General features: G+C 45.3%; 2 protein-coding genes across 2 annotated transcripts; both read right to left on the bottom strand.

Moving 5' to 3' along the window:
* Positions 1–24: 24 nt before the first annotated feature.
* mrps2 (mitochondrial ribosomal protein S2) lies at positions 25–1,584 on the bottom strand. The gene is made up of 4 exons (XM_068752745.1): positions 1,521–1,584; positions 1,215–1,331; positions 986–1,094; positions 25–616 (listed from the first exon to the last, which is right to left on the bottom strand). The coding sequence occupies exons 1-4, from the start codon at positions 1,543–1,545 to the stop codon at positions 70–72; spliced, it is 798 nt and encodes a 265-aa protein (XP_068608846.1). The 5' UTR covers positions 1,546–1,584; the 3' UTR covers positions 25–69.
* Positions 1,585–2,062: 478 nt separating this feature from the next.
* On the bottom strand, positions 2,063–6,932 carry ppp1r26 (protein phosphatase 1, regulatory subunit 26). The gene is given in 4 exon segments (XM_068753148.1): positions 2,063–2,156; positions 2,264–2,331; positions 2,463–2,562; positions 3,838–6,932. Coding segments are annotated over 4 exon segments (3,357 nt in total).
* Between the last annotated feature and the right edge of the window lie 6,824 nt (positions 6,933–13,756).

The following is a 13,756-nucleotide window of genomic DNA, read 5'->3' as shown; positions in this document are numbered from 1 at the left end:
AACAAGGCAGCAACAGACGGCTTTTGTATTTATGCGTTTTTAATGTCTCTTATTTCATCAAACATCACGTCAAGAGCGTTTGGCGGAGGGCGTCGACGGGCGGTGAACCAGCTCCAACTGTTTCCTTTTGTCTTTGGCCCGGATGATCGTCGCCTTGAACAAGTCGCAGTACAGCTCCACGGCCGCCGGGGTGTCATCGTTCCCAGGGATGGGGTACGTGATGAGGTTGGGGTTGCAGTTGGAGTCCACCACGCCCACGGTGGGAATGGCCAGCTTGGCTGCGTCTCTGATGGCCACGTGCTGCTGAAACACGTTGTTGAGAGTCGACAGGAAGACGATGAGGTCCGGCAACCGGACGTCCGGCCCGTACTGGATATTGGCGTTGGTGAGAATGCCGCCCTGCCAGTAGCGCGTGTGCGCGTACTCCCCGCAGCTCTTAGCAGTGGCCTCCACCAGGTGGCCGAACTGGCGGCGGCGGGAGATGAAGAGTATGACGCCGCCGCGGTACGCCACGTGGGCGGTGACGTTCAGGGCGAGCTGAAGATGCTCCATCGTTTGGTCGAGGTCGATTATATCTTGGTCCAAACGGCAGCCGTAGAGGTAGGGCTCCATGAACCTAACGGGAACAGAAGCACAGCGGATCGGACGTTAAACCGATTATTGATTATCCAGAGGTCACGCATAGAAATCCAGAACAAGCTGTGAGAAGGGCTTTGAATTCCAGTGGTAGCAAATCAACAAATAATACAAAACACCTTAAAATTAAAACGAAAGTTACTTTTTTATCCGTCTGACTGAAAATCAAGGCTCAGCAGGACAGTCAAAAACAAAGAATCCTTCGTTTCATGACCAGACTCAACAAAATCATTACTTCACCGTGCTTTCCTCTGAATTGCTGAATAATAATGACAAATTTCACCTGTAAATGACATAATTCACACATTATCTAACTACCAGGTACAGATTGACAGTATGAAGCACCAACCTGTGTCTGCATCCCTTTTTGTGCCCGAGATGCACTCTGGCATTGAACAGGTCTTTCAAAGAGAACAACTCTGACAGATGAAAAAAATCCGGCTTCTTCAAGACTTCTTCTGCATGATTGAAAAAAACAAAAACACAAAACCTTTTCATCTCTGATAGAAACAAGCAATGGACACCGACTAGACGTCACCCTCAAATGGAGGCTGTAAGACTTGGCGATGTGTGCTCACCTGAGATGCTGTCGGCTTGGGGAGGCGATACTTCTACGGAGGCCGCGGTGGAGAAATGAAGCCCACCGCAGGATTGTCCAACAAAAAGCGTCCGTGACTGTCGAAGCCCCAAAAGGCCTAAAAATAAAGACACAAACGTCGGAAGAGTAGCTTAGCTAACCACCTAGCTACCGATGTTAGCTGTTAGCCACGTCGTTGGTTCACCTGACAGAAATGAAGATACACAAACAAAATAACATTCCTGGACACCCATAAAACGCCACAAAACATTACAATACTCTGCAGCACAACCACAAATAAGTTTACCTTTCGTGAGAGTCCGCGTAGCCATTCCTACCGGAAGGTCAGCCTTTACTGCAGCTGCGCTCTTGCTAGCGCTGAATGCCGTAAAGCTGTCTTCTGTCGTGAAATTTGTTAGCGCTGAACACCGTAAAGCTGTGTCGTGACACTTTCCCCTTATAGACCACAATAGTGTACTCACAATGCTTTAAAACGAAAACTTTATTGAGAAACACCGCAACGTTAACGAACATTGATATAAAAACAACACGTTTGAAGCTGTCAACGAGTGACGTCATCTGACCAGGAAGTTACCTTTGAAGAGCAGGAACTGCAGTAAACTCGAATTAAATATAGTGACAGAATATTCCTGGGATTTACTTCTTTGGTCCAATACCACAAAAAACTGTTTATTTAAATCAATGTAAACTTTTATTTATTTGTGGGTATTTTGGAGAACTTTCTTCTAGAACCTTCATTACAAAACTGTGTCTTCATGAACTTAAATAAAAACAAGTCAAAAATAATCAAAAAGCAAACCTTAAACATTTGAGAATCAATAGAATTGTTCAAACATCCCAACTTGCATGTTTCAAATGCAGACTTATTAGGTTTTTTTTTTGTTATTCTATTATGTTATGGTGGCCCGGCACTTTATTTGTCCTGAAAAAGATGAAAATCATCCAAGATTAACTGTCTTTAAAAAATGAACTAAATAATTGTGTGATGAATCATGTTGGGCACAGTTCCTTTCTGGTTCAATCACGTACCTGTTCCCGAGAAAAAACAGTTTCCTTTTGATGTGTTGCGCAGGAAGCCTACTTAGAAAAGGTAAGCCCTGCAAGCAACGCGTGATACACATTTCATTCTCACCGGAGATCAGCTAACATGGAACTCGAAATTAACATTCATTTTAAGGAAACGATTCTGTAACAAATGCACCGGAGTGTTGCTTCTACATAATTGTACCTTAGTGCATTTCCTGCTGAACATCATGCTTCTCTCCTTTGTAGTAAGAGCTATGCAAGGTCTGATGTCGATGCCAGGGTCAATAGCACTGGACAAAGACCTGGGCAAGGCAGAGCAGGACACACATCAGACCAGTTCATTCTAGGTGTTATATTCTCCGTTAAGCGTGCCGATATGAGGATTAGACATTAACGAGGAAGACCGGTTGTTGCTCAGATTCCACTCTTTATTACACAGACAAACTTAAATGACACAGAAAAGTTGTTTTTTTTCTGAAAGAGCAAAAGAAAAAGGAAACACTTCTTACAAAATATTTACAAAACCTGGAAATGCACAGCATGTTCAGTCCCTTTTTTTTCATAAACAAAAATAAATATACTTCTTTTTTTTGCCCCCACATATCAAATTGAACAAAACCTAAACATGACAAAGAAATGAACACGACATTGTCGAAACTAAATGGAGAAGAGTTATTACCATGACGCTTCTGAAGAACCTGGAACACGTCAGTCGGAGAGGAAATAAGTCTGAGTCTGTAAAAGTAGCTTTCGACTTTAAACCATGGACGAATAAAGCGCACTGTGTGTGAAAAACATGTTTAATAATTGTAATAATAAAAGGATACAAGACTGTTCCCGTACCCCATGACGTTTGGAATTCTCTCATGATTGAGGGTATAATTGGCTTCAAAATCGCACCGTGGCTCTCGCTCTCGCTTCATGTGCAAAAGTTAGAAAAGGTACGGTCACCTTTAGATTTAATTATGAGCTCCCGGATCTGAATCGGCTGCAGCGCGATGGTAGCGGCACAAAAAGGTGAGGATGAGGAAGCAAATGCAATGACCGCAGTAAATTGCTGACGTGGTTGCATCTCGGGTAACAACGAACGCCACGGTGAATTGTGTGCGTTTCAACATTATGCTGGTTTTGAAATTGAAAAATATTTTTTAGGAGAATTCCCCAATAACTGCTATTCAGATATTTTTACATTACAGAACTGTCGATCATCTGATTAATCTCTTAATCTGGGATATAAGAACTCAACTCTTTGGTTGAATTTGATCCGTTTTGGTAAAACGTAAAAAAAATTCTGACTACTTTATGTCATCCTACTGGTGTGTTAAAAAGCTTCAACTGAATTCTAAAGATTTTAACTTAAACCTTAAATACTAATTTTTCTTGGTCACTTTTGACTTTAATTACATAAAATGTGAACGATATTAAGGGTAATATCGCGAATATCAGAATGACAATCATTCCCTCTAGTTTGAATGATCTTAATTATCATCTACACTGTTTATTAGCAGGGCACAATCCAGAAAGGAACACACTTAAAACTGGATTATGGGAACATAGTGGCCAAAGGAAATACTTACAACGTGGAAAGGCCCTGCGGCTTCTCGGGATTTCTCCTGCTGCCTGACTCACATTCTGCCTCATCGATAAATTCTTCATCTGTTCTTTCTAGAAGTGCTCGTTTCCCGTCTATCTCCAGGCCCTCGACTTCTCGTTTTATTTCCCTCGGCGAGTCCGCTTTCTCCTTTCCCCGGTTCCAGTCGCCACTTTGAACCTGGACGTGATTGGTCCGATGGGATTCCAGCGCGACAAACACGCTCTTGTCCTTGCGGATGTGCACCGTACTCTCTCGCTCTCCTTCCGACCGGCAGCAGGGCGAGTGGCTCTGCGTGAAGGACGTCCTGGGACGCTGCCTGGCAGCGGATAAGGGATTAGAAACCGGAGATCTGAATGTGGCCTTCGCTTCCGGGGAGCTCGGGAGAGGAGGTGCTCTGCTGCTCCTTGCGGCGGACCAAACTGTAAACGGAGTCTCTGATTTTGGGGCGATGGCCGCGCTTGGAAATGTCGGCGTTGCTGATGCGTTCTCCGTGATTTTAGACGAGGTGACGTGGAACGGATTTCGACCGGGAGTCCTCGTGTCGGTAACGGGGAGTCCGAGGCTCTGGCGCCATTTGATCGACTCCGAGCGGGAATGAGAGATGCTAGGACTGAAAACCGGCCGAACTCTCTCCACCTGCGTGGCCGCATCCTGAACGCCGCCCCTCCCCACACCGGGCCTCCCTTGATCCGTCCTAGCGGCCCCCGCCCCGTCTGCCGGCTCCAGAACACCAGCGCTTCCGGACTGGACGGTGGTCAGCGCCGATTGTGACCAGACAGAAGAGATGACCGGCAGCAAACTCCGCGGCGTTGGAAGAGATTGTCCGGAGAAGGGAGCGATGCTTTTTCTGGGAATTTCAGCCAGCTGATTTTCCTGCTTAATGTCTTCAACTCGCAACGGGGTGGGAAGTGCGGCGGTGCCATTCCTGGATACGTTCCCGTCTTTCTCTTTCTCTGCAGTGGAACCTTTGGCCTTCTCAGCCAGGAACCTCCTGATCTCCTGTTCAATGCTGTCGTCGCTGTCCACCGAACTGCTGTCCTCCTCGTGCAGCAACAAGGCTGGACTCTCGGCTGCCTTCGATTTCCTTGGATCGACTTCCTGCACTTCACTCGCATTAGTTTGAGTCTTATTCGATCCAGACTTGTCTTTCGAGTCGTCCTTACCTTTCTGTACTTTTTTCAGAAGACTCCGCTTAAGGTCAGGAGTGGGCTTGAACTTTTTGACTTGCGGAGCATTTTCCAACATCCGCTCTTCATCCTTGAAGTGCTTTCTTGATTTCTTCTTCAAGTCTCTGGTTTTTCTCTTGGACTTCTTTTTCGTTTGGAGCAGGTCTTTTATAGCAGTGTCTAAATCCTCATCGCTGTCAAGCGAGCTGCTTTTGTCTCCGCTTTGCTCGATACGGGGTAATCCAGCTGTTGGGTACGTTTGCCGTCTACGGGAAGACGGCGCTTCCGATAAATGGACTGTTTCTTTCACGTTTCCTATCCTCGGAATGTTGGAAAGGCTGCAGTTTTCTTCTCTCTGTTTTCTCCTCTGCATCAAGGACAATCTTCCGGGTTTCTTTTGGTTTGAAACTTGTTCCGTGTTCACCTTCTCCGAGCTGGCTTCACTCCCGGGCTTCTGGCTTGCAGCGGATCTCGGCGGCTCTTTGTGCATTTGAGCCTTCCGCTCGAGAAAATTCCTGATTTCTTGCTCAATCCCGTCTTCACTGTCGATGGAGCTGGCGTCGCTTTCTTCGGCTGGATGGTTCCCGGGAAGCGAGGAAGCCCCTGCGGAGGAGCCGCTGCCGAGGTTGACGCTATGATGGAAGGCCTCCGGCATGACGGCTTTTGAAATGTCCAGTATTGCCTCGGCACACATGAGCTCTGCCGTTGTATTCGCCTTTGGCACGGGAGGCGCAGGATTGTCACCTTTGAACAAATCAAATCCATTTCCTCTACTAATGGAGCCGTCTAAAAATGGATTCTTGGGTATGAAAATAGACGGAGGAGGAGACTGAACAGATTTCCCTTCTTTCTCCGTTCTGCTCTTTTTCTTTCTTAGTCGGTGCTTCTTTGAGATTCCCACGCTGGCGTTCCCAACGGCGGGCATTAAAGGTCTACTAAAGGGCTTCTGCTTTTGCGAGAACGGTTTGAGGACGCTCTTCTCCTTCAGCTGCTCGCGCTGGTAGCAACGGATAGCTTCTTCAATCCCGTCATCGCTGGTGGAATCGGACTCGTCTTCCAACGGATTGCCGACTTCCCTTTTGCTCTGCTGCACCTTTTGCTCGAGCTGGTATCTCTGGATGGCCTCCTCGATACCGTCGTCACTGCTGGAATCGTTTGAGGTGTCCTCCACCTTAACTGCGAGCGGCGACTTTACTTTGTTGAAAAGGCCGACTGGTTTTGAGGAGCTTTTCGTCTGCTCTTTCGAAAAGACTAAACCCTTGGACGACGACATTTTATTTGAATCCAATTTCTTAACCGTGTTGTCATCGAGGGACTCCTTGTTCGGGGGGATTTTTTTGATAGAGATAGGGATAGCCTTTGGAAACTGGTCGCTGGTATCGCTATCAGAACTCTGTTTGGAAGCCACCTCGGACGCGGATGGGCTTTTCCTCGAGATTTTGGATGATTGTAGGAAGGAGAAGCACGGTTCTGCTTTGCGTTTGTGGTCAACCTTTTCCTTGAGGTATTCCAGTATTGCCTCTTCAATCCCTCTGTCCACGGAGTCATCGCTGTCGGAGTCACTGCTTTTGCCGTTTGGGCAGGAAACATCTGTCCGTTGGGTTTCAGCCGGACCTTTAGTCTTGGACTTGGCTCCCGCACAAGAACTCACTGCAATCTTGCAGGCTTGGGGATGACCTTCTTGTCCCGACAGCGAATTTCCCTCCATCTCGTCGCCCATCTCGATTGAGGACTGGGAGCTCCTGAGGCTCTCTATGATCATCTGGACCTTGTCTGAGATAGGCGTGCCACCGGTGGACAACTCGGGGTCAGAGTCATTGCAGAAGTTTGCAATGCTATAGCTCCTGTGCGGACCACACGTTCTCCATTCTGTGTGCGTGGCTGCGACAGGAGTCACATTCATTAAGTACATTCTAGTGAATGAAGGTGAGGTCCCTCCACCATTGGTGTAGCGGCTGCCTCTGGTCACAATCACATCGCTCAATCTGGGAAGAAAGCAGAGAAGGGTGAAAGGGAGAGTTACACCGCGGAGATAATTAGACTGTCAGCTCATTGAGAACCATCAATCACAAACCAATCCATCCAACGAAACTGAAAACCCAAATTAGAGCAGACATGGGATAACGAACTGGGAGTTAAAGGTTTACTTCAAACCGGAGCTGGTGATCGTTTCTGTCCATTTTGAACAAAACAGTGACACTCTGCCACGGGTGTGTCTCTGCAACTACAAGAACACATGTGCAATTGATCAAATGACTCAAAAATAACTGCTACTAGCTGGAACTTTCATAAATCCCCCCCCCCCCCCAAATACCTGCGGCCCTGTAGAAGTTGCCCAATTTGCCTAATTTGTAATCCAGCCTTGGTTTCCCTGAAACATAAATCTGACAGCAGCCGTTATATTTAATGCACATGGAAGGTCCAAGAGAAAGATTTAGGATTACATGCCTGCGCAAATTAGTAAATTACTGCGTTAAAATAAGCCCCTTTAGTCCCCTGAAGGCTTTGCTGGTGAGATATTGTAAGAGTAGGAACTGCCGGTTCATCCATTACGGAGCACGCCGCTGTGCTTTAGAACAAACGTGTCCTCTCTAATGTAGTTACTTTGACTTAAGTGTGTCAAATCATCGCGTTTACCCTCAACGGTCCTCGTGGCTTTCGCTTTTAATGCCACGCTAGACGTTACTCACTGTGCACGCACCCTGCTGCAAAAAAAATTACAACGTCACGATTAGCCGGGGACGCTGGAGTTCAATAACCGAGAAGAAAGGTGATTAGAACTTTGATGTGCAGTGTTGTGAAAAACACTTAAACGGTTCGGATCAAAATTATTAAAATTTTAGTCAAAGACAACACAAATGAACAGAAAATGCAGTTTTTATATAAAGTGTTTTAATTCTGACATTGCAACTCGACTTACAGCAGTGGGGAAAAGCATCCCCTGTCGGGGGTTGGCCCGACAGGGCTTTATATCTAACAATGAATTAAAATTTTGGATTGACTAATGTTTTTGTTTTTTTTGCTCTCTTGCGTGATGAAATATAACAACTCATGAGAAATAACCCGCAAAACGTATCCGCCGGTACCCGCGGAGAACCGTGACACCGCCCGGTGAATGACGTCCGTAAACCCGGGACGACGACCCGCTGTGCCCGGAGCCCCTTAGTGAGCCTGCTCGGTAAATGCAAGGTTTGCCCAACTTTTACCGCCCCCGGTGGATATCGGGTGCAGAACCGGATCTAAAATTGCGATAAAGCGACAGGAAACCGGGAGATAAATCGGCAGAAGACGCTCCGCTTGAAGCGGCATCGCATTCACGCCAACTTTGTTTGACACATCGAGCGTGAAAAATAAAGTTTTACCGGCCGTGGCAACAATAACGGCAAGCATTTCGGTATTTACACCCCCCACCCCGTCGACGTTTTCCTTGCTGCAGCCCCGGCTGTCCCCGTGAGCCTCTAGCGGCGCGGACTGCACCGCTGCCCGGCGTGCAGCGTTAGGAGACTCCGCGGAGCAACCATGTTTCTTTACGGCCAGGCTCGTCGGTATTCGGGCACTCAAGGAGCTGAACGTTCGTGGTGACCGCTGACGGTTCAAAATAAAAATAAAACAAAGAAGGAAAAATAAAAATAAAATCATCAAGGTTTCATTTCTGGGCGAAATGGAGGAGAAATGAGGAAACAAGGGAGAAAATAGCCGAGGCTGGTCGGCGGGCCTCCCGGCTGCTGCAGCCCGGCAACCCCCTTTGTATCGAACCGCAGCTCGCCCGACTAGCCTCGGCTGTTCCCCCCCCCCCCCCGAGTTACAGCCTTCAAGACGCGGGGAACAAGTTGAACTCACCCGGATAAGACTCGAACGGTCGGAACAGCAGAATGGCGACAATTCCTGCGTTCATTCAGGACGTTCGGGGGAAGCCGTCGCGGAGATGTGTCGGTGCGTTCGCCGCCAGCTCGCCTCGCACAAGCACCGACTCCGGGCGGGCAGCTTCCTGATACCCAGTCCGTCCAAGCGTGGACCCCGTTCAAATATGGCTTCGGCTTTTTCCGGAAAATGTTCACGCCTTCGTTTATTGACTTTTAGTTTACGCGGTTCGAAACAGATTCGTTATTAGAAAAACGATTATTATCAGGAATTGATTCTTAGTTAGTTTCGGCAATGCTGCATTAATAAATCCCCCCCCCCACGGGAACAATAAAGTTTTCAGTAAATAGTATTCCACAAGATTTAGCAATACTGTTGGATTCAATTTAATACATTTTATTTATGTAGAGTAATTCGATTAATTTCCTCGATTAAATCATTCAAACTATTACAACTATATCCCATAAAACACATCCCAATCACATTTAGATAACGTTTGACACAATTTACAGGATATCTGTTGGCTACTTCTTGATTCATTACTGTGACGTCATAGTGAGAACACTATGACGTCACAGGAATTTACTAGAATAAAGTAAAAGGTGTATTTTCAAATGCTGTGCCCTACATGGACTCCAGGTCTCTGCAACACTGCAAAACATACCTGCTGGATGCATGATGTACTTCTAAAGGTTTAGCCCCACACGATACATAATATTAGAGGTACTTTTATTTGTATTAATGTGTTGACTTTTCGCCCCATCCCTCCTTGTGACATTGTCTGTACCTCAAGGGACGACTGACTGACAGCTCAGGCCTCCTGAGGAGGTGCCTGATGATGCACAATCTCCTCTCCTCTCCTCTCCATCACGCTCCTCCTCTTTTGTCCCATTTAAAACATGGAAGAACAAATAGCGTAGAGGTGCAGGCGTGCGCTACGGCCGATTCTCTTTAACGCATGTTAACCCCTCACTCTTTCTCCTTATTTCCTCTCATAAATCTCACAAACTTTTCTATCTGATTAAAGCAAAATCACTTCATGCTGGGCGTTAAAGATAGCAGTGTAGCCGTAAATCAAGCGACACACGACAAATATCCAAAGGAGCAAAGGTGGAGGAGGCCAGCTGAGCTAAGAGATGCTACAGTTAGCAGTGACATGCTGCCCCCTGTTTGATTCTACAGGTGAGCGGCTCATAGATATGCTTCACTTTGAACGCCGCGCATGGGATTGAGGTATCTTTTGCAGATGATGTAATATTTTATGTGTCAAAATTTAGTCAAAAGTGACGCACGGCTCTCTAATTCTGCACCAAATTCTCCCGAGGTAATAGTTGACGCACTTAATTCGGCATCTGATCGTCTGTTTCAGGAACCCTCATCTTACTGTGTGTAGTAACTTATGACAGTCGTGTAAGGTACACAAAATTAGTGGTACACAACAAGTCATTCATATTTATAGGGGATATTTTTCTGTTTAAGATGTTTTTAAGTTTTAAGATCCAAATTCTTCATAGCTGCCGATTTTGTTTGTTGTGTTTCGTCTCCTCTGTGAGAATTTTCCAGAACAGATCTCAGATCTCGGATCTCAGCGTGACCTTCTCATCAAAGGAACTATGAACGAGCATAAAAAATAATAACAAATCCAAAGTAATTTAAAGTTGTTTCCAGCGTCGTTTGCAGTCAACACAGAGAACATCCCTGTTTCAACATTGCTCATCATTAGCATACAGGGTAAACAGATGCTGGCGGGGCTAGAATGCTGCACTGTCTGGGTCTCTGCTGCTAATTTAAGATGACACTTTTATAGAAGTGCAGTAATGATATTCAACTTTCCAGTAAAAACAAGTTTTTTTTACTTCCTGGTGGAAATATGAATGACAACAGATGCTAATAATTTCAGGGATCACCAAAAAAAAGTGCTGCTCCTCTTCTTGTACAGCAATGGTTTTTTTATTTGAATTAAACGCACTAATTTGTGCTATATCTGAGGCGATGATGCACTTTCCTGATCATTTGGTGAAATTTCTGCTCGTCTTGTCTGTTAAACAGTTATTAAAAATAATACTTATCTCTTCAGTAAGGAATGCCAAGCAGCTAAAGCTTTGAAATCATGTCAGCATTCTGCTCACATCGTGTTTTTATTGAGTCATCAACGTCCGTCTGTCTCCTCTGACGCTTCTGTGGGGGCAAACGAACCCGTGCACTAACTGCACCATCAGTGTGTTTGCACTCTATTCTGAAGATTAAAGATCCAGCTACTTTCGCGCCAACAAAAATGAAGTGATTTCCTCCACGGGCACTGCGTCTGAATGAAATAGGCTGAAAGGCACAAGCAGCCTTCTTTATGCTTCAGATATTGGCACAGGTCTGACCTTGAAATGCTCTTTGGCCATTCGCTGTTTTTTCATTTGCATACAAATGAGGAAGGGGAGAGCTCTTTCTCGGTGCTTAGCGATAAGTGAGTCTGTTTATGCCCCGAGAGGAGACATCATGGCAGAACAAAAGGCCTGATTGAAATATAAAACAATCCGTCTGTCGGATTCTCTGTGCTGTATATATATATATATATATATATTTATATTTAGCTCTCCTTTGAAGAAGAAATCTCTGTCTGCTCTGGAAGCTCCGCCACACAGGCCGAGGAAAATAGAGGTTCAGCACCACGGACAGCAACCTGCCTGGCTCCAGCCCTACCGGGGGAGAACATGGGGGAAATAGCAGTGAATTCAACGTTCTTATCTTTAAATCTATTTTTGAATCCATCTCCCAATCCTCCCAAAATGTTCACAATGAGTTGCTTTTACCATCAACAGGCCCCCCAGATGTCTCTGAGCGCATTGACTTCGACGGATGATCGAGTGAATTGAAAAGACGGCGGCGAAGGAAGCAGATCAAACGAATTGTAAGAGGCAGCTTGGATGTTGACCTGGTTTATAAACACAGATTATATTTTACATTCTACACGCTTTGCTTTGGCGACAGCGTTACAAACCCTTGGCCTTCTCTCGGTCGTCTGAAACGGTTTCTACTTCACTTAAAGGTTCGGCTGTATTTTCCTGCCTTCCTGAGAATCTACAATGTCAATGAAAATACCCATAAAAAAAAAGATTGATGATTTTGGCTAATTTCATTCCTAGCCAGCTGGAGCCAAAAACAGGACAGCAGAGCTTAACAGTTTTAACAGGCTATAAATATGGCAGGGAAGTAGAAAGTACTTTACTTTCTACTTGAGTCCTAAATGTGAGCTCAAAGTAGCGGTGGCACAGCTTGAGTACTTAAGAAGATGAAAGAATAAATCTCAAAACATCCTGAAAAGTAGTTCAGGTCCCTATGATGTACTTAAACACAGCAGTTACACGATCTGCCCACCTTGTGGCGGTGTAGAACCGTGTAAAAAAAGCCACGGGACGTTTTCTCTGTCATTTCGGCTGAAGCCACAAAGAAGAAACAGCGAGTCTGTAAATATAAATAATAAATAAATAAATAAAATAAATACGGCGTTGATGTCATAAAGCATAAAATCAAACCGTTCCAGGAACTTCTGTGAAGCCAGTGCATCATTAATGCTCACTAAGCAGCAGGGAAATGCTCCATCAGCATGAATCTGCATGAGCTTGCTCTTTCCCCACTGTCAGGATGTTTCTGAGTTTCTCAGTGAGATGTTTTTGTATTATAGTCATCATAATTCACCAGGAGGCAGCAGAGAACCGCCGTGGAGCTTGTAATACTTGTACCAGCAGTAATTACAACAAAAACTCTTGTCTTAATCTGCTTCTTGCTTCTTCTCATTCTGCATCATCTCCTCAGAGGAGTTTGACAAGCCTGACCTGACAGCTGATGTCTGGAAGCCAAAATTAAAAAAAATGTTCCAGAGCCTAAAATGACAGCTGGCAGGATATTATTTTACCACATGAGCAGATCCTGCTGGCATGTGGAATGTAAAAGAGTATATATATGTATATATATATATTTCTCAGGGTAAGTATCAGCGGATGGATATTTGAGTTGATGTTCGTATTCTGGTTAGATTACGCAGGGGTTAAGGGGTTATTAAGGTTACTTAATATTACAGCTAATATATCTTAGAGATAATTATATATACCTGTATATCTTTGTAGATAAACTACCGGTATATTCTGTTGGTACTGCAGAGTTGAGTTTTCACAATGAGCTGCAGAATGGCTTGAAGATGAAAGCTCTAAGCTGTACCCCGACTCCCACTCAGCGCACATTTAAGCATATACAAGTCCGCCTACACACACAAACACACACTCACACACACACACACACACACACACATGCATATTTAAGCTCAGCAAACCGCTCCGTCACCGAAGTCGACTTACGTCCATTTAGCACACGTGACCCGCTTCCCACCCCTGCGCCAAAAGGCTTCTGTAGTTTTTTTTGTGCATAATTTGCTGAAAAAAATGCTGAAAAAAAAATTCTACTTCAAGAAATAGACCAAAAAAAGAGAGCGCCCTGGATTCGCCCCCTTCATGCAGATCCCATCTGAAGTTTAACAGGCTCTTCCCTGACGCATTCCCAACACTACCGCCAAGTTTCATGACAATCTGTCAAGTGCATTTTGTGTAATTCTGCTAAAACCCCCTTGGAACATTGGAGGTTTTGAGCGCTCATGGATATAAATAATGACTCTTATATAATTAAAGACCATCTTGAGTCCAGCTGCAGTTCAAACAGGACGCCACAGCATTCATTTTGATTGATGTACACGTTTCAGCTTGTTTCCGTCGGAGCGGATCTATTCTTAGAGCAAACATAAGCCTCTCAGGAAGAAAACAGCATTCTTGCCCCTCCCTGTCATTCGTCACGCAGGATGATTCAGAGTCGCTGATCTCTGACATCCTATTT

This window comes from Brachionichthys hirsutus, chromosome 19 (assembly GCF_040956055.1).
Source record: "Brachionichthys hirsutus isolate HB-005 chromosome 19, CSIRO-AGI_Bhir_v1, whole genome shotgun sequence".
Classification (NCBI taxonomy): domain Eukaryota; kingdom Metazoa; phylum Chordata; class Actinopteri; order Lophiiformes; family Brachionichthyidae; genus Brachionichthys; species Brachionichthys hirsutus.
This window is presented reverse-complemented; position numbering and strand designations above follow the sequence as displayed.

Bases quoted from the DNA above. Each gene is read 5' to 3' on its own strand.
- mrps2 (XM_068752745.1), bottom strand. From the start codon at position 1,545: ATGGCTACGCGGACTCTCACGAAAG. The intron at 1,332-1,520 runs GTAAACTTATTT...CTTTATTTTTAG, and splicing joins TACGCGGACTCTCACGAAAG to GCCTTTTGGGGCTTCGACAG. The intron at 1,095-1,214 runs GTGAGCACACAT...TCAATCATGCAG, and splicing joins CCAAGCCGACAGCATCTCAG to AAGAAGTCTTGAAGAAGCCG.